Source organism: Mirounga angustirostris, unplaced genomic scaffold (assembly GCF_029215605.1).
Source record: "Mirounga angustirostris isolate CCGP_5_RB_7025 unplaced genomic scaffold, mMirAng1.0.hap1 SCAF_2, whole genome shotgun sequence".
NCBI lineage: Eukaryota > Metazoa > Chordata > Mammalia > Carnivora > Phocidae > Mirounga > Mirounga angustirostris.
Window position 1 is genome coordinate 167792100 of NW_026991710.1, and position 22956 is coordinate 167815055.

General features: G+C 38.1%; 1 protein-coding gene across 3 annotated transcripts in view; it reads right to left on the bottom strand.

Annotated features, from left to right (window-relative positions):
- DDHD2 (DDHD domain containing 2) overlaps nucleotides 1-10513 on the bottom strand; it is a 30044-nt gene extending 19531 nt beyond the window's left edge. The window contains exons 1-8 of one of the 3 annotated variants that reach the window (XM_064585535.1): nucleotides 10244-10513; nucleotides 8367-8594; nucleotides 7213-7403; nucleotides 6528-6617; nucleotides 5864-5984; nucleotides 3472-3561; nucleotides 2992-3120; nucleotides 2192-2327 (exon numbers count right to left, since the gene is read on the bottom strand). In XM_064585535.1, coding sequence (XP_064441605.1) covers nucleotides 2999-3120; nucleotides 3472-3561; nucleotides 5864-5984; nucleotides 6528-6617; nucleotides 7213-7403; nucleotides 8367-8586 — 834 coding nt within the window. In that variant the 5' untranslated portion in view covers nucleotides 8587-8594; nucleotides 10244-10513 and the 3' untranslated portion in view covers nucleotides 2192-2327; nucleotides 2992-2998. Of the gene's footprint in view, nucleotides 1-2191; nucleotides 2328-2991; nucleotides 3121-3471; nucleotides 3562-5863; nucleotides 5985-6527; nucleotides 6618-7212; nucleotides 7404-8366; nucleotides 8595-10243 lie in introns of those variants that run through there. The other 2 variants (XR_010409684.1, XM_045879847.3) reach the window with 2 other exon arrangements.
- Nucleotides 10514-22956: the final 12443 nt, after the last annotated feature.

Consider the following 22956-nt stretch of genomic DNA (forward strand, 5'->3'; position numbering starts at 1 on the left):
AGTATAAAGGACTCAGACATGTCTAATTACGTCAAAACGATGTTATCAGCACGTTAGTGAGAAACTCTACAAGACAAACACCAGTTTCTTCAATACATAAATTGCAAGGAAATAAGAGATGGAAAGGTAATCAAGAGATTAAGAGAGACTTAACAGACATATCAACAAGGGGCTCCTGGATGGCTCAGTCAGTTAAGCGTCTGCCTTAAGCTAGGTCATGATCCCAGGGTCCTGGGATCAAGCCCTGTGTTGGGCTCCCTGCTCAGTGGGGAGTCCCCTTCTTCCTCTACCTCCTTCTCCCCCTGCTTGTGCTCAATCTCTCTCTGTCAAATAAATAAATAAAATCTTTAACCTAAATAAATAAATAAAATGTGTGTGTGTGTATATATATATATACTACAACATTTACTAGACAATTGGAAATTTGAACACTGTATATTTGCTGATATTAAGAATTTCTTTAGGGGTGCCTCGGTGCTCAGCAGGCAGTCTGCTTGTCCCCTCTCCTTCTGTCCCTCCCCCTGCTCGTGCAAGCTCTCTCTCAAATAAATAATCTTTAAAAAAAAAAAAGAATTTTTTTAGATGTGATAATGGTGTTATGGTTAATATATTTTAAAAAGTTCTTTCCGATATACAAACAAACATTTATAGATGAAATGATATAGTATCTTAAGATCTGGTTCAAAAATAATATGGTGGCAGGATGGGCAGTAGACAGAGGTTGAAAAATAATGGATAGAGCAGAACTGGCCATGTGTTGAGGCTTGTTTGCCCTGGGTAATCATAATCTGTACGTGAAGATTCCTTATATAAGCTATTTTTTTTTTTTACAAAATTCTCTATAATAAAGGATTTTTTTTTTTTTAAGATTTTATTTATTTATTTAATTGACGAGAGAGAGAGACAGCATGAGAGGGAACACAAGCAGGGGGAGTGGGAGAGGGAGAAGCAGGCTTCTGGCCGAGCAGGGAGCCCGATGCGGGGCTCGATCCCAGGACCCTGGGATCATGACCTGAGCCGAAGGCAGTCGCTTAACCAACTGAGCCACCCAGGCGCCCTATATAATAAAGGATTTTTAAAGACAGAAAATACAAGATGATTTTTCTAGAATTCTCAGCATTAAGGTTTTTTGATCACAAGTCAGCTGATAAATGGATCAGCTCCCTTTCTCAATGCAGAATTTCTGAAAGCTGAAAGAAAGTGAGACTGCCAGATGCCAAAGGCAAACAGAACTCATATCTCAAAAAGGAAAACCATGCTGACATTATCCAAATCAACTTCCAGTTAAAGCTTTCTCAAAATACCCAGAAAGAGTCCTCAAAGATTCAAGAGCTTCTGTAGTTGAGAAGGCAATCTGCCCTTAGGAACCTCTTAGCATTAGCTCAAACATGAAGAATGTGAACTCCATAACTAGCAACACAATACAACATTTGGCACATGGAATATGCTCAAATCATACAGTATTAAGAACTGAGAGACACAGAATCAGAAAAGTCATTTTCAAGACCAACATGGAAATACTACTATTTCCTTTATCTTCCAGAAAAGCATTTGCCATTCTACCCTGGAACTATATTATGAACACACTTCTTTCTGGAGAGCCTATAGCTCTCCAAAATACCCTTAACATAAGGCAACCTTCTCTGACATTACCATAAAACCTACAAACAAAACTGGGTTTGTGACTTAAGAAAGCCATCACTTAAAAGTTATACGAATTATACCTCAAGTTATAAACGCTAATAATTTAATGTTTGGGGATTTCCTTTTTTTTCCCCAACACGGACAAATATTATCTAAACATGATCACAAAAGGAACAAAATACTTTGTACATCTTGAGGTAGGCTGGCTTTGACATCTAAAGATCGAAATGCTTATACACTATAGGAAGAAAGCAATGTTTGGTTTTAATGCTAAAGAAATAATATAGCTGTAATAGTAGATACTAATGAGCTAATAAAACATACTAGAAGATACACACAGTTCTCTACTCCTAATCAGGCTAGTTAAACCAAGGGATTGGTCAGCATTTAATAATGTATCTCTAAGAAAGACATAGAAGTATAAAAAACTTCTCACTGAACAAATTTCTATATAATCAGCTATAGCACAAACATCCCAACCATATCAATGATCAGAAAACGCATTACAATCTTAGTTAACAACTCAAAGACATAAGGTATTACTCACACATCCACACCAGTAGAATGCAAAGGACTATGCCAGTTGACTGGAAGAAATTCTACCCTCCCAATCTGCTGATTTTCTTGGGCTTTCTTAAAATGTGTCTGTAGCAGGTTCAAGGAAACACTGCGAAAATCGTTAACTGGAAAAGAAATTAACTTATGCATCACCAGGGAAGCAATGAATTCACAGAATAAGGATGCAATAGATCATGTAATTATACTCTCTCCATTTGCTTAGAACACATATTTACTTGAGTCAAAAATAGCAAAGTAGTGTTCAGGAAATATTATTAGTGCACAAAAGCTGTTCCTTTACCACAGAACTTTACTATAAAAAACATTTTATCTAAAGAAAAGCTAACTTCAAAACTTCTGTGTCATGGGAACGATTTCAATTTTTTAAAAAAGGAAAAAATCCCAGGACTGTGTCAATTGGCCTTACAGTTAGATTCCTAACTTTCTGGTTCTTACAAACAACCAGTAACCAATATTTTAGATTAAAAAAAAAACAACTGCTATTTGAAATTCATACTACATCAGTCTCTTAACCTTCCAGAAGGTTTACGCTTAGAAGCATTACCCAGTAGGAGAAGATTCCCAAGTCGGTACATACTCTGAATATGTACAATTAAGTTTTAGAGCACACTACCTTTCAAAATCAAGTTATACTAATGACCTAAATATTCTAAGTAGAATATCAAGAGCTTTACCACACTAATGAATTACAAAAATGATTGTTGGTTCTGTTATTCATTTAAACTATATCATCGGGGCACCTGGGTGGCTCAGTCGTTAAGCGTCTACCTTCGGCTCAGGTCATGATCCCGGGGTCCTGGGAATCGAGCCCCACATCGGGCTCCCTGCTCCGCGGTAAGCCTGCTTCTCCCTCTCCCACTCCCCCTGCTTGTGTTCCCTCTCTCGCTGTGTCTCTCTCTGTCAAATAAATAAATAAAATCTTTTAAAAAATAAAAAATAAATGATAACATCTTTTTGGTTCCCTTTAAATTTGGAATGGTTAGAAAGAGGACCATCACATTCATAAAACAATTTTATAAGGATTAAGGGCTTGTTCATTCAAGAATTATTAGTTAAGAGTATAAACTATTAGCCTAAGGAATTTACTAGTACTTTAGGTCTAAGTTAAGAAGCTTTACTACCTTGGCCACCTGTCTTTATCTCTCCAAATCTTATTATGCAGATAAGACAAAAGACTAAAAACAACAGCTTACAGGAGCACTAATATTCCCCTTAAATGATTTAATCTTACATGCTTTGCAAACCTACCACACTGTACAATGCTTCGAAAGCGGAGATCACAAGCTGGTCCAATCCCATGGACTACAAAAACCAAGTGATCTATTTGTAAAGGTTCTCCTGTAAATGAAATTAAAAAGAAAAATTATTTCATATAACTAGTCTTATATTCTGTTTATAGTCAAATATTCACAAAGAATAGGCTATAAAGATGGGTAAATTAAAATAGAAGATCATTTTCTTTAAGAATTTATTTATTTATTTATTTATTTGAGAAGTGGGGAGAGGGGCAGAGGGAGAGGGACAAGCAGACTCTACACTCAGCAGAGGCTCAATCCCACAACCCAGAGATCATGACCTGAGCCAAAATCAAGAGTCGGTCCCTTGGGCACCTGGGTGGCTCAAGTCGTTAAATGTCTGCCTTCGGCTCGGGTCATGATCCCAGGGTCCTGGGATTGAGCCCCGCCCGCATCGAGCTCCCTGCTTGGTGGGAAGCCTGCTTCTCCCTTTCCCACTCTCCCTGCTTGTGTTCCCTCTCTCTGTCAAATAAATAAATAAAACCTTTAAAAAAAAAAAAAAAAAGTTGGTCCCTTAACCGACTGAGCCATTCAGGCTCCCCAAGCAGATTATTTATTTATTTATTTATTTTAAAGATTTTATTTATTTATTTGACAGAGAGAGAGAGACAGCGAGAGTGGGAACACAAGCAGGGGGAGTGGGAGAGGGAGAAGCAGGCTTCCCGCGGAGCAGGGAGCCCGATGTGGGGCTCGATTCCCAGGACCCCGGGATCATGACCTGAGCCGAAGGCAGATGCTTAACAACTGAGCCACCCAAGTGCCCCCAAGCAGATCATTTAAAGGACACAAAACAGTCCTATATTTTACTTAGTAAAAATATAGTGATTTTACTGTGTTTCTAATTTATCTTGACATAAATCTGTAAAAAATTTTTTCAGGCTTTAAACTTTTTGTTTTGAAATAACTGCAACCTTACAGAAAACATGAAAGAATAGTATGAACACTCTTATATACTTTTTATAGATTCAAAACTTTAATCTTACATTTGCTTTATTATTCTCTATGTGTATGTGTTTATACATATTTATTTTTCTGAACCATTTGGAAGCAGGTTGCATATATTATCAGACTGCACACATCATACCTCTTTAAATACTTAACCCTTTAAATACTTTAATATGTATTTCCTAAGAATATTTTCTTAAATAACTACAGTTATCAAATTCAGGCAGCATAACATTGGTAGGATACTTTTATCTAATATTCCATTTTTATCAATTATACCAATAATGTATGGTGTGTATATAAACTCTAAATTTTTAAACTCATCTTTTTAGTTTTTATTTTTTTTAAGTTTTTATTTAAGTAATCTCTATGCCCAACATGGGGCTCGAACTTACAACCCTGAGATCAAGAGTCATATACTCCTCTGACTGAGCCAGCCAGGTGTCCCCAAACTCATCTTTTTAAATTATAGTAAGTCTAAGACTTACAAGTATAGTAAGTCTAAGACAAGCCATCTCCTCTCAGAGATAAAAGGAATTTTATAATCCAGTTAAACATATTACAAAACCAACCATAAATGGCCCTAGCTAGATACTAGCAATGGATAACCATCAAAGTTCTACCGAAGAAGCTTTCCTTAGTTCACAATCTTCAAGAACAGGAGTTACCAGAAATTAATTTTTAATCAAACAGGTGGAATCACACTTCTTAAAATTAGAACTACATCAGTTCATTTGTACCAAGTGACTTCTTGATTAGTACTGCCAAATTTTACCTATTCCACAATATATATACTTAGCAACTTTAAAACAGATTTTTTTCTTTTTTTTTTTTTTTAAAGATTTTATTTATTTATTTGACAGAGAGAGAGATAGCGAGAGAGGGAACACAAGCAGGGGGAGTGGGAGAGGGAGAAGCAGGCCTCCCGCAGAGAAGGGAGCCCGATGTGGGACTCGATCCCAGGACCCTGGGATCATGACCTGAGCCGAAGGCAGACGCTTAACGACTGAGCCACCCAGGCGCCCTAAAACAGATTTTTATATCTATTAAGATTCTTAGTGGGGCACCTGGATGGTGCAATCGACTAAGTTTCGGCTCAGGTTGTGATGTCAGGGTCATGAGATGGAGTCCCACCTCCAGCTCCGCACTCAGCGAAGAGTCTGCTTGAGATTTCTCTTCCTCTCCCTCTGTCCTTCCCGCTTGCATGCTCCCTCTCTCTAAAATCAATCAATCAATAAAAAAAAAAGATTCTTAGTAGATGAAATGATGCTAATCTTAACTCATAAAAAGCCCATATGACTAAATCAATTTTAAGCCTTGAGGTAATCCAAAACCATAGAAAAAGGGTCATAATTTAAGTCATAAATAAGTATATCAGAAGAAAAAATAAACAACATTACCACAATGAATGTCAACAGAGATGTTCTCAACCCCTCTCTTCACTGTTCTTGGTCGACCCTGTTCAGTGGGTGTTGAACCCCATTCATCAGACCCTGCAACTGGCTGGTAATGCACCATAAGCTTAAATAGAAAAGATCAGAGCAATAAATATATTCTACATTATAGACATCTCTATTTATACACGCTGAGGGACACCATACATGTCTTTCAAAAGAGAATACATAGTCAGATCTCAAGTGGAGTTTTGATATGCAACTCTGATGGCTTGAAATGAGAACCCTGAAAATACAGTAGGCCAATGTTGTACATGTTAAATACCTTACGACTTTGTCAATTATACCTCAATAAAGCCAAAAAAAAAAAAAAATCAGGCTAACAGATCTTTCAATAATACCCTACACATGTAAAATATGCCCCCATAATATGTCAGTGATATTCTTAATCTACAGTGGCATAATTTTCTCTAAGAAAATTCTCTTGTATAAGGTGAAGGAGGTAAAAAATAGTGGCAGTGGCTACAAGTTTCATAATTGTGAATGCAATGTAAAAATTTCCAAAGGGTATCCTAAATAGAATCCCTATGAAAAAGAAACCAATTAAGTTCTCCTTAGGAATGCAATTAACCTTTAATCCCACATGAAAGAAAGGCTTAATTTGCTTTACCTTTGGATTGTGTAATATAATAATTTCTCTGTTGGGAGACTCCAGTTTCTTTTTCCACTCATCCAGAGTTACAGCAAGCATGTACGTTTCCTTAAGAGAAAACACATTTCATTAGATTTCTCTAATAGCTTTTCTATTAAAATTGAACTTTTTTTTACAAGAATACTGCTAGATAAACAATTACATAAGAATATCCGACTCCGATTTATCAAATATTTGAAAATACTTTTAAAATTACAACAGATAACAGTATAGAACAACAAAAAGTTCACGCCTACTTTTATCATCTAGACTGGGTAAAATCACTGTTCACATTTTGATATACTTCTTCCAATAGTACTAATGTCTACTCCAATTTAAAGAAACCAAATTTCAGACTGTTTCCAGAGCCAGAAAAATAAAAGGCTGAAAAGACCAATCCTGTGGTCATAATTTAAATATTATTAACAATGATCACCATTAGGGAAAAAATTTTAACTTAAAGGCATAACAGTTTACATAGTAATTTAAAATCTGAAAATAAAACTACTTTATCTTGAAACTAACTTGCAAAAGAAATGATATACATGTGATCCAGATAGAACCAAACTCTTTCTAGAAATTTCACAAAAATAAGTCACAAAAAAAGATTATTAAATAAGAGAAGAAAAAAATGAAAATAAGTGAAAAGGAGTCAAAGAAATACCTCTAATACTTGGCTGAAGCTCTCTGAGTAGGGAACATACTTATTATCTTTGTCTCCCTTGTAAAACCAGGTACATCGTCTCACTTCCGATGCTAGCTCATCCCAGTATACAGCATACCGCATCCTCTCCCCCAAATGCACATCATATCTGCCCCCATCAGTGGGGACAACTCTCCCATTACAATCTTTTCCTATCAAGGATTGGAAAGGGGGAAAGAAGTACATATATAAAAATAAATCTCCCAAAATACAATTCTGAGCTATACTCTAAATAATGGTATGAGCATAAGAATGAACATTTTCTACTTGGCTAAACATTAAGCAAAACGGAATTGCATTTTTTCACTACTTCCCAAGCCATCAAAACCATTCTTGGTTTTAATGATACATAAAAAAGATAATACCCCAACACTGTTTTGTTCTTTTTCTGAGAGACAGTCGTGCCCCATTAAACAAACAAAAGTATATAAGGGTTTTCTGAATTTTTTGCTTGAGGAGCCAAAAAGTAAATTAACAACCATGACCATGATGATGATAAAACAGTTACCGCGTCATTCTTATTTCATAAAAGAAGAAAAAACAAGTGACAAGTTAAAGAATTCATTCTTTTGCAATGTGACATGCCCCCATTCTTCATAAACAAAAACTGAAACATATGCTGAACATAAGAAATATTACTAGAGGGCACCTGGGTGGCTCAGTTGGTTAAGAAATTGCCTTCAGCTCAGGTCATGATCCCGGAGTCCCGGGATCGAGTCCTGCATCAGGCTCCCTGCTTATCAGGGAGTCTGCTTCTCCCTTTGACCCTCCCCCCCTCACCCTCTCATGTGCTCTCTCTCTCTCTCATTCTCTCTCACTCAAATAAATACAATCTTTAAAAAAAAAAAAGAAATATTATTAGATAACTACGCAGAAATTATAATAAGTACTGTTTTCAAATACAGACCAAATTCTTAAATATTACAAATTGACTGGTTAGTAGTACAAAACTTCTATTTCTATATAAAAATGCTATAGAAGAGAGAACTGCAAAATATGCTACAGAGAAAACTAGAAAAAAATCTAATATTTTTAATAGCACTCAATATAAGAACTATTACATTAGACTGAGAGAAATAGTCTTAATCTATTAAAAGTCATCATTTTCATCCTACCAGAACCATATGCCTCTTCCAGCTGCTGTGAATCCTCAGAGTTGAAAGGAATCCATGTCTCCTTAGAATCTATTATTTTACAATAAAACCAATAAGGAGAAACTGGCTCATACAAACTGCCAGCATCCATGTCTAGTAGCTCAAAGGAACTACATGAGTTTGGTGACGGGGATGGATCTGACTGGGACAATTGTTCCTGGTGTGATTCTGCTGATGACATTTTGCTCTCTAAAAGACAAGATATAAGAAAACTATCAGGAAAAATCATTTTTCTTCTATTAACAGTGAAATTTCTCTCTCTCCCTCACACACACACACACACATACACAACTGGTCACTTGAAGGTGTCATTTCTGGGAAAAAAAATCTCAAGAAATAACATATAAATTAACAGCTGGATTTGAGGGGGAGCTTTAAACAAAATGCTTTTTATAGTCAGACCAACCACTTTACACTGATTTCCCAATTCTCTCAGAAAACTGCATGGCTTTCATATAGACAAACCAGAGGGGCGCCTGGGTGGCTCTGTCAGTTAGCATCTGCCTTTGGCTCAGGTCATGATCTCAGGGTCCTGGAATGAGCCCTGCATGGCATCGGGCTCCCTGCTCAGTGGGGAGTCTGCTCCTCCCTCTCCCTCTGCTCCTCCCCCTGCTCCTGCTCTTGCTCACTCTCTCTCTAATAAATACAATTTTTTAAAAAATGAACTTAAAATAACTTTAAAAAAAGACAAACCTAGAATGAGAAGAAACATATGGTTAAAAACGTGATTGCAACAAAACATCCTACCCCAATTTCCATCTAAGTCTATTGCTAAAGGCAAAAAATTTACTCCAACTGTCTTAACACCTAGATTTTAGGCTCCAGGCCCCTATCATTACACACTTACGTGATCACTGGAATCTTAAAATATTGAAAGTAAAACTATTCACTTAAGAACCTGTCACCTTTTTTTTTTTTTTAAGGTTTTATTTATTTGACAGAGAGAGACACAGCGAGAGAGGGACCGCAAGCAGGGGGAGTGGGAGAGGGAGAAGCAGGCTTCCCGCGGAGCAGGGAGCCCGGTGCGGGGCTCGATCCCAGGACCCTGGGATCATGACCTGAGCTACCCAGGCGTCCGAAGAACCTGTCTGTCCCCTTTTATTGATCCTTGAAGTGTACTTAATTAGCGACTAGGGCACAAATTCTGAAAATACGAACCCTAGTTTGAGCCACTGTGCGCACTCGCGCACCCACTCACACCGTCCAAGTCTCGGGAGAAAAGTAACAAGTGACCTCAAAAGCCTCCTTCTCTCAAAGACGACTCTGACCTATATGGTCCTACCCCTCCAACACTCTGACCACTTGGCAAGGAACACTGCACACACCGATGTGTACTCAACCTGAGGGGAGTGAGCATTGTTGGTATCTCAGCACCGAGCGCAGCCGGATGGCAAACACCTGGCCTCCTCTGAGCGAACGCTCGCCCGGCTTTCGGCCACTTTATCCTTTTTCCTAGCACCAATTTACCTCCGCCACCTTGGCGCGTCCCTCTCCCCCACGACCCTGGGCCTCCTGCCGCCCAGATCTGGGACTTCAGAGCTCGGGGACTTGCCTCCTCCCGCTTCCAGCCCTGCAGAGAGGAGCGGAGCCACCGAGGGAACAAGATAATTTGCCGGTGCCTTAGAACGCAGTCCGTACAAAGGGAAGCCTGGACGCTTCACCCGGACCGAGGTCACCCCCACCCCCCCGGGTGGTTCTCCCACCACCTCCCTTCTCTGCCTCAGGCATCGCGTCCTCCTCCGCTCCCGGCATCCCCATCCCGCAGTGCCTCCAACCCGCAGCCCAGTGGGGCCTCCCTCCGCCCAGCCGCCCACCCCAACACGCCACCACGGGCTCACCTGACAGCCCCGCTGCCTTTCACACACTCCTGCCCTCGCTGAGGGGGGCACGACATGTCCCCGGGGCGGTCTTTCCCCCGAGCGCAGGCGGGGCGGGGCGCAGCAGGGCGGAGCCTGCGGCCCCGCCGGACTCGTGCCCAACACTGGGCTCCACTGCGCTCCCAGCGGGCGAGCAGCGGCTCGGGCTACCGACAGCAAAGGTGAGGTGGCGAGGACCGCGGCGTGGAAGCGATGGGTGGGGCAAGGAGGGCCGCAGGACACTGGCAGGAAGTGTCGCGAGAGGTGGAAGGAATCGCGCGAGACGTGGCTCCTTCCTGCGGGCAGGGAGCCGAAGCGCTGGCCGTGTGGGCGGTGCGTGGGGCGTGCCCTCCGCTCTGAGCCGGCGCGCGGAATCTCCGTCTGAGGTCGGAGGTCTTTGAAAGGCGGGATGGGGTATAAGACATTATAGGTGTAAGGGAGCATTTTGAGTTTCAGTGAAAGAAAGCTTCTTCAGAATTAACCAGCCATGCCTCCTCACTCGGTAGACTAGATGGGAAAAGAGGCGCGCTGACCCTCGTACTACTCTGGCTAACTGTACTAAAGGGCCGGGAAAGATGCGGAGAACCCGAGGGAGACGCAGATGCCACGCCCCTAGTGAGCAATTAGACGATAGGGCGCTAGCAGCAGCTTCCACTTCTGGGTGTGGAGGAAAATGGATACTATTGGCATTTGCGAAGAAGAAAGTTTATCTCTGGGGCTTTGCCCCCTCCCCCTTACATTTCTTAGGATTTCGAGGCTGCCAAAAAGATAAGTGTAAAAAAATGTAGAGGTGAGCTTCACCAGATTTAAAAGCCGCACGAGAGGTTGGAAACGAGATATTTTTGTCCAAACACGATGACATAATTGAGGTGAAAAGTTTAAATGAATTTCCCACAGTCATGAAGCTAATGGCCCTGCCCTACTCTCCTGAGTATTTAGTTTTCTGGAAGACCTCAGCTCCTTTGAGTATTCAGTAAGACGCTTGCCTATATTCTAACTAGTTTATAGGGCAAGGATTCAGGGATGTTTTTCAGTTTCGTTATTTCTTCAGAAACCGAGAAAAAAGAATTTTTATAACACATGAATTCTCTTACAGGTTAACAGCCACACACAAATATCCACAAGTTTACTTATACGTTCTGAAACTTACAACACCTAAAAAGCTTCCGCTCTCCAGGGACAGGGTAAGGAATGCCAGAGTTGTCCCATTCTCTATAGAATCTTGTCAGATGACTAGCTAATATCACAGACTAACAGGAGCTAGCATTTACTGAGCTCTTACTACTTCTAGGTAGGCTTGTAAGCATTTTACAAGTGTAATCCCATTTAGTCCTCACCACAACTTGAAGTAGACTATAGTTTTCCCTATTTGCAAAGGTAAAATGACTTATCCAAAGTCATACTGTCAGCAAGTGATGGAGCCAAAACAGCACAGTGTCTGTCTTCAGAGCTGCACGTAAGCAACTTACCTAAACTCAGTTCTAAGTGACAAAACCAGACCTTGAATTTAGGTCCTCTATCTCCAAATCTCTGTATCCATAACAGCTGTTCTCAACTTTTTTGGCCTCAGGAACCTTTTACACTGTAATTATTGAGGACCCTAAAGTGTATTGTTTATGTAGGTTATATCTATCACTGTTTACTAGAAATTAAAACAAATTCAAATGTTTACTAATTTATTTAAAATAAAATTAAAAACCCGTTTCTTGTCAATAAATTTTTTAACGGAAAAATAACTTTTCAAAAATGAAAAAATCAGTGGACAGAATGACATTGCTTTACATTTTTGTAAATTTCTTTAATGTCTGGTTTCGTAGAAAATTGTAAGATTCTCATAGTTACTTCTGCATTCAAACTGTTACAACTTTAGTTTTGGTTGAAGTATATGAAGAAAACCCAGCTTCCCTCAACTATGTAGTTGGAGAAAGAAGTATTTTAACTGCCTCTTCAGATAAAATTCAACAAATAGTGGCTTCTTAAAGGTTAGTTGCAATATGGAATCTGAAAACATATCAGTGAATATTTTGTACTCTGATACATTAAAATCCATTGGTCTATCTTGCACTTTGAATGGCTCTTTTACCTATACATGATTTATGACATCAAACATTGGTTATTTGGAAAATAACAGTTCACTGTGCTATTCAGTCTTCCAAATGTTAACACATTTCATTATACAATATATATATTTTTTAATCACCACCGGTCTCATTAGAAGAGCCTTTAAGTACAGGGAAGCTGTCAAGCTCTTAGTAAATAAAAGTTCTTTAAAGTCTGCTTTTTTCTTGAAGGGTCACATTTTATCATTGGCAACAAATACTGTCAGTTGTTTTCCTTGAAGTTAACAAGCTCACTTTGTTTTCAAGACAGGCTCTGTCAAATAACTAAATCTGACTAGTCTTAGTTCTCTGTTATACTTTTAAATAAAAATGATCCATGAAAAAAAGAGTAGCTAGTGCAGTTACCATTCAAATCACTTGTTAAGTGCTTTTTCCTCAACAGACCAGCATACTTCAGGATGCAGAACTGTTTTAGGCATACTATTTTGTCACACAGAATATGAAAAAGATGTGAATGCGAGGGTTAATATTTAATAAAATTAATAATTTTTACTTCATGAACAGTATTCTTAAGTGAAATGGGCACTATTTTTATTAGGAACGCATGGCAGTGCACAATACAATGACTGACAGTACAATTTATTTCCACTGCCTTAATTCTTGCTAAGGTGCCAGCAGTTTTACCCACCATTGCTTTTGCATCAACAGTGCAAATGTCAGAAACACAGCAAAAAAAGCAAATCATGTCTTAGTATTAATAGTTTTGATTGTGTGATCCCTGAAATGACCCCCAGCATGCGTGGACTACCCTTTGAGAACTACAGCAATTAAATGTGCCCACCCTGCAGCTTGGAATATAAAAGTAATGAATAACAACACAATACCTACCCTGAAGGAGTTCACAGTCTTAAGAGACAAGCAGGTAAACAAATAAATATATCTTGAGTGTCGTAACAGATACAGGAGCCAGATACATTGATAGTTACAAAAGAGGGAGTTTATCAGATGTCCAAGCATACCCCCCAGAAATTCTCATTCAGTAGGTTTTTGGTGGGATTCAGGAATCTGCATTTTAAACAAGCACTCCAGATGATTTAAAGGCAGATAGTATGGGATCTACTTGAGATCTTTGAGAAACACTGCCTTAAGCACTATAAATTTTAGGTTCCCAAAAAGGCTCAGTAGGTAGGTAGGTTCAGAAAAAGAGAATATTTTATGATATATCGCTCAAAAAAAAAAAATCCCACTTAATTTTTACTGGCTGTTGTTAGCAGTTGTACATCAGATCTTTAACCAGAAAAAAAAAAAAAAAAACCTTAAGAAGGCAAAATCTGAAACAAATTACCTTTTTCCTTCTAGTGGAGGGGGCAGCAAACTTTTTTCTGTAAAGGGCCAGATAACTATTTCAGGCTTTCTGGGCCATGAAGTTTCTGTCACAACTAATCAGGTCTCCCGCTGTACCACAAAAGCAGCCAGAGACAATAGGTAAAGCGATGAGTGTGGCTGTGTCCCAACAAAACTTTGTTTACAAAAGCAGGCAGTAGGTTACATTTGGTCTCTAGTGCTAGGCAGTTTGCTGACTCCATGCTCTAATACTAAAGATAATGCTAATTGCCTGTAAGTTGCCTAAAAAGCAAAAGCAGGAGCCTAAGGTCATAAAACAACTGGATTTCATATCCAAAGTAGGAAAAATTGTGAGGCATCGATTTTGAATTCCCATTTCTTTCCAAAATAAAGCATATTTCAGTATTCAAAATGTATGTGTTGAGTGCCCATGAAGGCATTAGGTATAAGGATATATAGTTTTTGGAGGCAGGAGTCCCCAATCCCTGGTGGACAGCTAGGCATCCCAAGTAGAGAACACTCCACAGTTGTCTTGGATGTTCTGACTATAAAATAACAACAGGACTTCAGGCTGTGACAGTGATTCTCAAACTTCAATGAATGGAAGAATATGCTAAGTAGATTATTTTTATTTTATTATATTTTATTTTATTTATTTTATTTGACAGCACAAGCAGGGGGAGTGGCAGGCAGAGGGAGAAGCAGCTCAGCAGGGAGCCCGATGCAGGACTCGATCCCAGGACCCCGGGATCATGAACTGAGCCGAAGGCAGACGCTTAACCGACTGAGCCACTCAGGTGCCCCACTAAGTAAATTCTTTAAAATGTAGATTTTTAGATCCAACGGCCATTCTGATTAACTACAAGAGTTTAATCAGAGGGGTCATGAATCTACATTTTAATCTAGAATATACAGGCTACTGCTATGAGGCAAGGTGCTTAAATCGAGAAATAGAAGACCTGAGCTATAATTTTGGCTATACCACTAACTTCGTTTATAAAATAAGAATGATAGAACTAGAAGAAACCTTAGTGATTAATAGTGTGATGTTCTCCAACCCAAAGTTGGGAGATTTTTGTTAAGTCCATAAATCATTCATGAAAATGCATTGTATTACTTTATAGCCACAATCAAATAGTTCCTGCCCTCAGTTTTAATAGAATGTTTTTACTTTGAGGAAAATGATTTATGCTTCCCTTATGATCTTCCTGTCTTCCTGCAATGAGAGCTGTTTTGGAGACTGATAACCTGAGAACTTCACTTTAAGCTGTGCAGCAAACTGGCTCTCCTCTAGCTCTTGGAGGTTTCCATCAAACCAAGGCTTCCTGTTGGCTAGGGTTGTCAGACTGAGCTGTAGGGGCCGATGGCAGGCGGCCCTACCATAGGCCACGTTGGCATATTAATTATTAAAATAAAAGTTACTTAAGGGATGCCTGGGTGGCTCAGTTGGTTAAGCGTCTGCCTTCGGCTCAGGTCATAATCCCAGCATCCTGGAATCTAGCCCCACATGGGGCTCCCTGCTCAGCAGTGTTTCTACCTCTCTCTCTGCCCTTCTGCCTGCTTATGCTTTCTCTCTCAAATAAATAAAATCTTTTAAAATAAAAGTTACGTAAGAGACAGGCTGTGCAAGGACACTCAGACCTTCCTCTGTCCCCAGAAAGCAGGAAATAAGTCTCCCATGGGAAAGGTACCTCCCTGCACCAGGAGGTACAAGAGACATCCCTATCACCCAGAGATGGGAAATTTACAGCCAAGAAGGCTGTGTAAACAACCCTTGTTACTTTTTACTAATTGGCTACCACAGCCCAAATTCTGTTTAGAATTCCTCACTAATTGAACCTCCTGAAGTTAAGTTTTCTTTGTCCTGTCAACTCCTCACAAATTTGTCTCTTTGTCAAAAAAGTATAAATACTTCCTGCCTTGGTCACTTCTTGAGATCTCAATTTCATTATTGGGCCTCCATGCACACGTAATAAAACTTTGGTGTTTTTCTCTTGTTAATCTGTCCCATGTAAATTTAATTCTTAGCCCAGCTGGAAGAACTTGAGGGTGGAGGAAGAATTTTTCCTTCCCTTCAGAGCCAATGTAAATGTAGCAAACACAAATGTAAAATGTAACACTTTTAGAAAAAAAATAGAAAATCTTCAGGAACTAGGGTTAAATAAACCAGAAGTTCTGAGAGACTTGACATCAAAAGTCCATTCCCTAAAAAGAAAAAATGATAAATAGGATTACTTCAAAATTAAAAACTTTTGCTCTGGGAAAGACTCTGTTAAGAGGATGAACAGACAAGTTGCAGACCAGGATAAAATATTTGCAAACCACACATCTGACAAGGCACTTGTCTCTAGAAAATGAAGAATTTTCAAAACTCAGCAGTGAAGACGATGGAGCCCAAGTTTGGTTTCAATACCATTTTCAGTAACAGGAATCAGGACTTCTTGGAGAAATAACTGATTCTAAGACTAGAACAGAAAATACACAAGATGAGCCTGGAGATTCTTCTAGTGCCAGAAAGTAAGAGAAGGGGGTTAAAAAAAAAAAAAAAAAGCCACACACAATGATGGGGGTATGTCAAAAGGACCCAACTGAGAGTGCTCCCAATGGCCAAAGCAAAAGAATCTGAGCAACAAAATAAATAAGGCAGTATTAGATTATAACACAAAGTATAAAATAAGTATCTATGAACCCATACTGATATAAATTGATTAAACAAACAAACAAATGGGAGAATAGACAAATATCCCTTGCAGGGAAATTCCACATAATTTATGTAGATAAACATTCTCGAGGTGGAGGATAACTCCCTGCTCCTTAAGCATGGCACTGTGTATAATGACTTCCTTCCATAGAGTACAGTATGAGAAAGGGGAAAAGAAAGTAATTTTATGGTAGAGAAACCTAACAAACCCTACCTCAGCCAGGTGATTAAGGTTAACATCAACAGTATAAGTTATTTGATATGAGATGGACTCTTAACTCTGTGGTCTTCCTCCCAAAAACCCACAGCCCCAATGTATATGAAAAAACATCAGACAAATCGCAGTTGAAGGGCAGTCTACAAAATATCTGACCAGTACTCCTCAAGACGGTCATGGTCACCAAAAACAAGGAAACTCTGAGAAACTGTCACAGCCATTTTAGTTAATGAGAATCTATCCTTATTGGTCCATTAATTGTGTCAAATGTATAATACTAATTTAAATTGTTAATAGACTGTGGAGTATAAAGGAACTCTGTAGCATCCTAAATTTTCTGTAAATCTGAACTATTCTAAAGTAAGAAGCTTATTAAAATAAATCCCCCTAAAATGAGCAGAAGACACACATAGACGTTTCACGGGAGAGAATACACAGGTGGCAAATAAGCACATGCCAAGATGTTCAACATGATAACTATTAAGGAAATGCAAATTAAACCACAATGAGGTATCATTACACATCTATCAGAACGCCTAAAATAAAAAATAGTGACACCATCAAATACTGGCAAGGATGCAGAGAAATTCATCCATGCTGGTGGGAATGTAAAATGGTGCAGCCACTCCAGAAAAGTTTGGTAATTTCCTACAAAATTAAGCATGCAACTACACTATGGCCCAGAGCTGCATTCCTGGGCATGTTTCCCCAAAGAAATGAAAACCATGTCCACACAAAAACCTGTACATGAATGTACATAGCAGCTTTATTCATAATAGCCCCAAATTGGAAACAACTCAGATGTCTTCAATAGGTGAGTGGTTAAACTGTGGTACATCCATATCACAGACTACTACTTAGCAATAAAAAAGAACTACTGATACAGGAAACCACTTGAATGAATCCTCTCAAGAGAAGTATCCTGAGTGAAAAAAAGCCAATCTCCAACGGTTACTGTACAATTCTACTTATATAACAGTCTCAAAATGGCGAAATTCAGAAATAGAAAACAGATTAGTGATTGCCACAGGTTTAGTGTGGTGGGAAAGGAGAAGTAGGTGTGCCTGTGAAAGGTCAACAGTAAGAATAAATGTGGTGGTGGAATTGTTCTTTCTTGACAGTATCAGTGTCAATATGCTGGTTTGACACTGAAGTTAAGTTTTGCAAAATATTACCATTGCGGGAAACTGGGTAAAGAGTATATGAAAACTGTGCATTATTTCTTAAAGCTGCATGGGAATCTACAAGTATCTCAAAACTTCAAAAAATACAGTACCTCCAGTAAATCTGAATTTCAGGAAAACAGTCATTTTTAGTATTAGTATGTCCCACACAATATTTGGAACATAATCATTTAAAAAAAATGATTTGTTATTTCTCTGAAATCCAAATGTAACTAGGAGTCCTATAATTTATCAGACAATACTACTCTTCACATTAGCCTATGAAGACAAAGTATATATTGCAAAATAAAAGGACATTTAAGGGTTGGCAGACAGAAAATGTGCCCTGATCCCAGAAACCTCTAAATCCTCACTCTCAGAGCTGGTACCTCCTCTGCCTTACATTTCATGACAACAAATGTGCCCACTACTCCTGGTGAGAAAAGCCACATGGAGTATAAAACCTCCCATTTACACACAGGAATGAAAATTATTCAGACAATCCTCCCTTCCTAATTTCAGATTTAAAAGAGCTATTCCCTTCTAACAAAGATTATGAAAAAATAAAAACGAAATAGTGAGGAAGCATTTTCTAGGAACAATTTTGGGTCTCCAGTATAATACTGCAAAACACAACCAAGAACTAACAGGCATCTGAGAAAATATCTCTAATATGATAAAGATGGAGATAAAAAAGAAAGGAAAAAGCAATTACAGAGGAAATCCATTATTCAGTAAAAAGGAAACACTGAGAAATTATCATTAATAGTCCTCAGAGACAAAAGATACTACAACCACAAACAAAAGCAGAATTCCATAAAGGAACACAGAACAAAAAAAAATTGTTACAATTTAAAAATATATAGTAGAAATGTAAAACTCAATGAAGATTTAGAAGATAAAGGTGAGTAAACCTCCCGCAAAGTACAGCAGACAAAAAGTAAAAAAGCAAAGTGAATCAAAGAACCAGTCTAGGGGCGCCTGGGTGGCTCACTGGGTTAAGCAGCCCACTCTTGATTTCGGCTCAGGTCATGATCTCAGGATCGTGAGACTGAGCTCCATGCCAGGCTCTGCACCGAGCATGGAGCCTGCTTAAGATTCTCTCTCCCTCTGTCCCACCCACCCACCAGTCTCTCCCTTAAAAAAACAAAAACAAAAAAAACAGTCTAAGAGGTCTAAAACAGAAACGGCAGGAATTCTAGAAAGAGTTAACAGATGAGGGTGATGTGTGATGAGGCAGAAAATTAACAAAATCAAGACAATGTCACTGGACTTAGGGTATGAGTTTCCAGAATGAAATGTGCCCAATAAGATGCATAAAAACAGACCCACACCAAAGCTACACTGTTAGGAAATTTCAGAACACAGGGGACAAAAATATCATACAAGCTTCCAGAGAGAAGGGTTTTATACAAAGGATCATGAAAACACATTTTCAAATATGTAAGATGTAAAAAAAAAAAATTTTTCTCCTGCACCCTTTTGCGGGAAGCTACTAGAGAACATGCTCTACACCAAACTGAGGGAATAAATTAAGAGAAAGACATAAAGTACAGAAAACAGGAAATCAGCGGGAGAAGCAAAAAGAATCCCAGGATAAGTAGAAGATCCCAGAATGATAATATGCAATCAGAACATACCAGGTCTCCAGTTAGAAGGCTCCAGGGTAGACTTCTTCAGGAGTTTGAAATTGAGAAAATGTCTGTCTGAACATCTGATAAGATTTACACAAATGATAGAGGGTTTGAGGTCAAATTAGCTATAAGTACATGAGCAAACTCAATAAATAAGACAAATAATCGATTAACTGCAGGGAAAAGGAGGAGTTGTTCAGGAAAGAAAGAATAATCACAGTTTACATGACTGAGCTCTGGTTAGCATTTATGTGGTCATAATAATGTACAACAAAATCACATAACTACATTTGGGGAGGATGAGTTTTGGGGGATGAGGACTGAGATGTGCATATGGTAAGGGTAGAGAGATAAACCTAAACCTTCAGCCTCTATAACAGAAAATTAGTAGAAATGACCTAAAATTGATAAAATGAAAGAAGCAATACAATTGTGTCATTAAAAAATATGGAAAGGTGCCTGGCTGGCTCAAGTCGGTGGAGTGTACAACTCTTGATCTTGGGGCTGTTAGTTCAAGCCCCACACTTGAGTGTAGAGATTACTTAAAAAAATAAAACCTTTAAAAAAATAAATAAAAATTTAAAATATGGAGATGACACCTAAAGGAGCTAGAAAAAGAACAAACAAAACCCAAAAGCAGCATAAGGAAGGAAATAATAAAGATGAGAGCAGAAATAAATGATTTAGCAACTAAAAAAACAATAGGAAAATAACAAAAATATGAAGAGAATTGTTAAAAACTCCGTTCAAAGTGCTTGCTTTTGTAGAAGGAAACAAGGCACTGGGAGCAGAAGCATGGTCCTTGTCAGAGAATTGACTCTTTATACCGTTATAACTTCCATAGAATTATTTGAGTTTTTAAGCTTATAACTTTCTTAAAAAGAAAAAAAAAAAAGCTGAAAAAGAAAAAATCCAGTCATCAACTATCCATCTCCCCAAAATCTTTTTTGTAAATGCCAATTTAATCTATAGTCTTCAACTTTATTTTAAATCTGCCTATCTTTAACGGTATTACATTGACCACTAAAGAACTGTTTTCAAAACCCTATTTTTGAAAGCATTTAGAAGAGTTCCATACCAACAATGTAGAGACAAGCATAACCCGCCATCCAGATACTTCATTAGGGCATATTTGTCTAAACATTTCTATCGGCATTTATATGTGAAACAATAATGGCTTATTATAAAGAAGACATAGCTGTATTTAACATGCCAGATGTAGGTAACTTTATTCAAGATTTTGACAAAAACTATCCCCAAAGCAATATAAATTTAGATACTTTTAGGAAGTCCAGATGTGAAACTCCAAGAAAATTTTGAATTCAGTCTGGAGTCAATACTAGGTCAGATACTGAACCAAACCCACAAATGATAAATACTACTTTCCTTCTTGGGTTCATTATATTTTCTGAAACAGGTTACCAAAACTCTCCTTTCTTTGATATTGGTATATGGAATCATTTTAACATGGTTTACTTCTTTAAGTTCTAAGTTTGTATTTATCCTGAATATCTTGTTGAAAATATAATCCAAATGTGATAACGCTTCCTTACAGAAGATTTCCAATTAGAAAATGTAGAAGAAATGAGAGAAACAGAAAATCACCATTAGAACACCACAGTAGTAACTGACACAAGCAAGATCTGGCAGTGGACACGAAAATGAGTGGGCAATAGTTTAAGCAGAAACATTTGCATAGTCTCAAAGTATCTCCAGCTAATATTTAGTCATTACAAAGAAAAATGTAGGAATTTTACAGTAGAGAATCCTAGCAGACACCACCTTAGATAGCGATTAAGGTTAACAACACCAGAAACACATTATGACATCAGGTGTCATGATACACTGTCACAGACCAGGAGGACACTATGGAGACATGACAACTAAATGCAAGGTAGAATCCTGCATGGGATCTTGGAACAGTAAAAGGACATCAGTGAAAAGACCAAGAAAATCTCTACTTTTTAAACTCTCTACTTGAGTTAACAGTATTGTATCAAGGCTAATTTCTTAATTTGACAATTGTTCTATGGTTATATAAGATGTTAACATAAGGGGAAGTTCAGTGAAGAGTATACAGAAACTACTAATTTTACAACTCTTCAGGAGGTCTAAAATTATCTCAAAATTAAAAAAAAAGCTGCTAAAAAACATACACACATATATATGTGTATAATGTGTGTGTGTGTGTGTGTGTGTGTGTGTAAAAATCAAGACTTCGTGGAAATTGGTATCTTGGATCCTCGGTTAAACAACAGTGTTCTCTCCTGAATTAGTCACTGAGTCATCACTGTCTCACTGGTTTCCTTTAAGTTGGCTTTAAGGTTCTCCCCCTTCTAAATTTTTAGTTTCAAGTACAATTTTCTAATTTTCATAGAAAGTCGTTTTTTTTTTTAACATTCCTCTATTAGGCCAAAAATTAAAATCCTAGAATAAAATTGTCACATTATCTCATAAAGTCACTCATCCCACCCATAAGCCCCAGCCAATATTTTTACTCCATTTCTTCTCATCATATATTTGTCTGGTTTTGTTTAAAAGGAGAGGAGATGGGAGTGCCTGGGTGGCTCAGCTGAGTCTTGATCTCAGGGTTGGGAGTTCAAGCCCCACATTGGGCTTCCATGCTGGGCATGGAGCCTACTTTAAAAAAAAAAAAAGGAGAGGAGATGACTGATAGATTTATTATCACTAATAGGCCTGATAGTCTAGAAAAAAGTTATCACTTGGATATCTTATTAAGAAACAGCTGTTTTTCCAATAACAGATACTGTATACTAGAACTCACTTAGATAGAAAAAGTAAGTCATTTACCTAAATCTCTTCCACACCATAACATAAAGCTACCCAAGCAAGCCCAGCTAAAACCCTTTCAATATCCCTTTCTTAAATCTGGCTCTGAAATGACCATTATCAATGGTAATAAACATCTTTTTTATACAACAATTTATCCTAGGGAAATAAAGGTAAACATCGAATCTACCTTTAAAAGAAGAAAATTTCCCACTCTCACTATGGCTGATTCATTCCCTGAGCACGAATCCTTTATTACCCTCATTGTTTTTGACTATAAACTGAGCTGAAATCTGCTCACAGGGATCTTGATGGTGAAACTAATTATTTTAGATAGAGAAACGCATTTCCAAATGGTCACATTTATTACTTTTGCAGTTATTTCTTCTCACTGTGGCTTTAATTTTGCATCTGTATGTATCATAATGCTCTACATGGAAGCAGCAGCAGTGAAAAGATAATTAAAGGATGGGGGAAGGAAATTTTAAGGTGGATCTTTATCCAAAAACAATAAAAAAGCAAAAAACAAAATGGCCACAAACATTTCATTCCTGTGCCCTTGCCATCTCCCAATTCGCCTTCCATTAACATGAAAAGGAGAAGTGGTAAAACTCTACCCTAATGATCTATACAAAAAAGGAGACAATTTACCTCAAGAACTCACTACACACTGCAATATATTCAAGTGGTGAAAAGATATAAAGTCATTCAGAACTGCCATACTATCTGGCTGTCAATATAGTCTCTTGAATAATTAAACATACTACTACAAAACATACCAAGAAG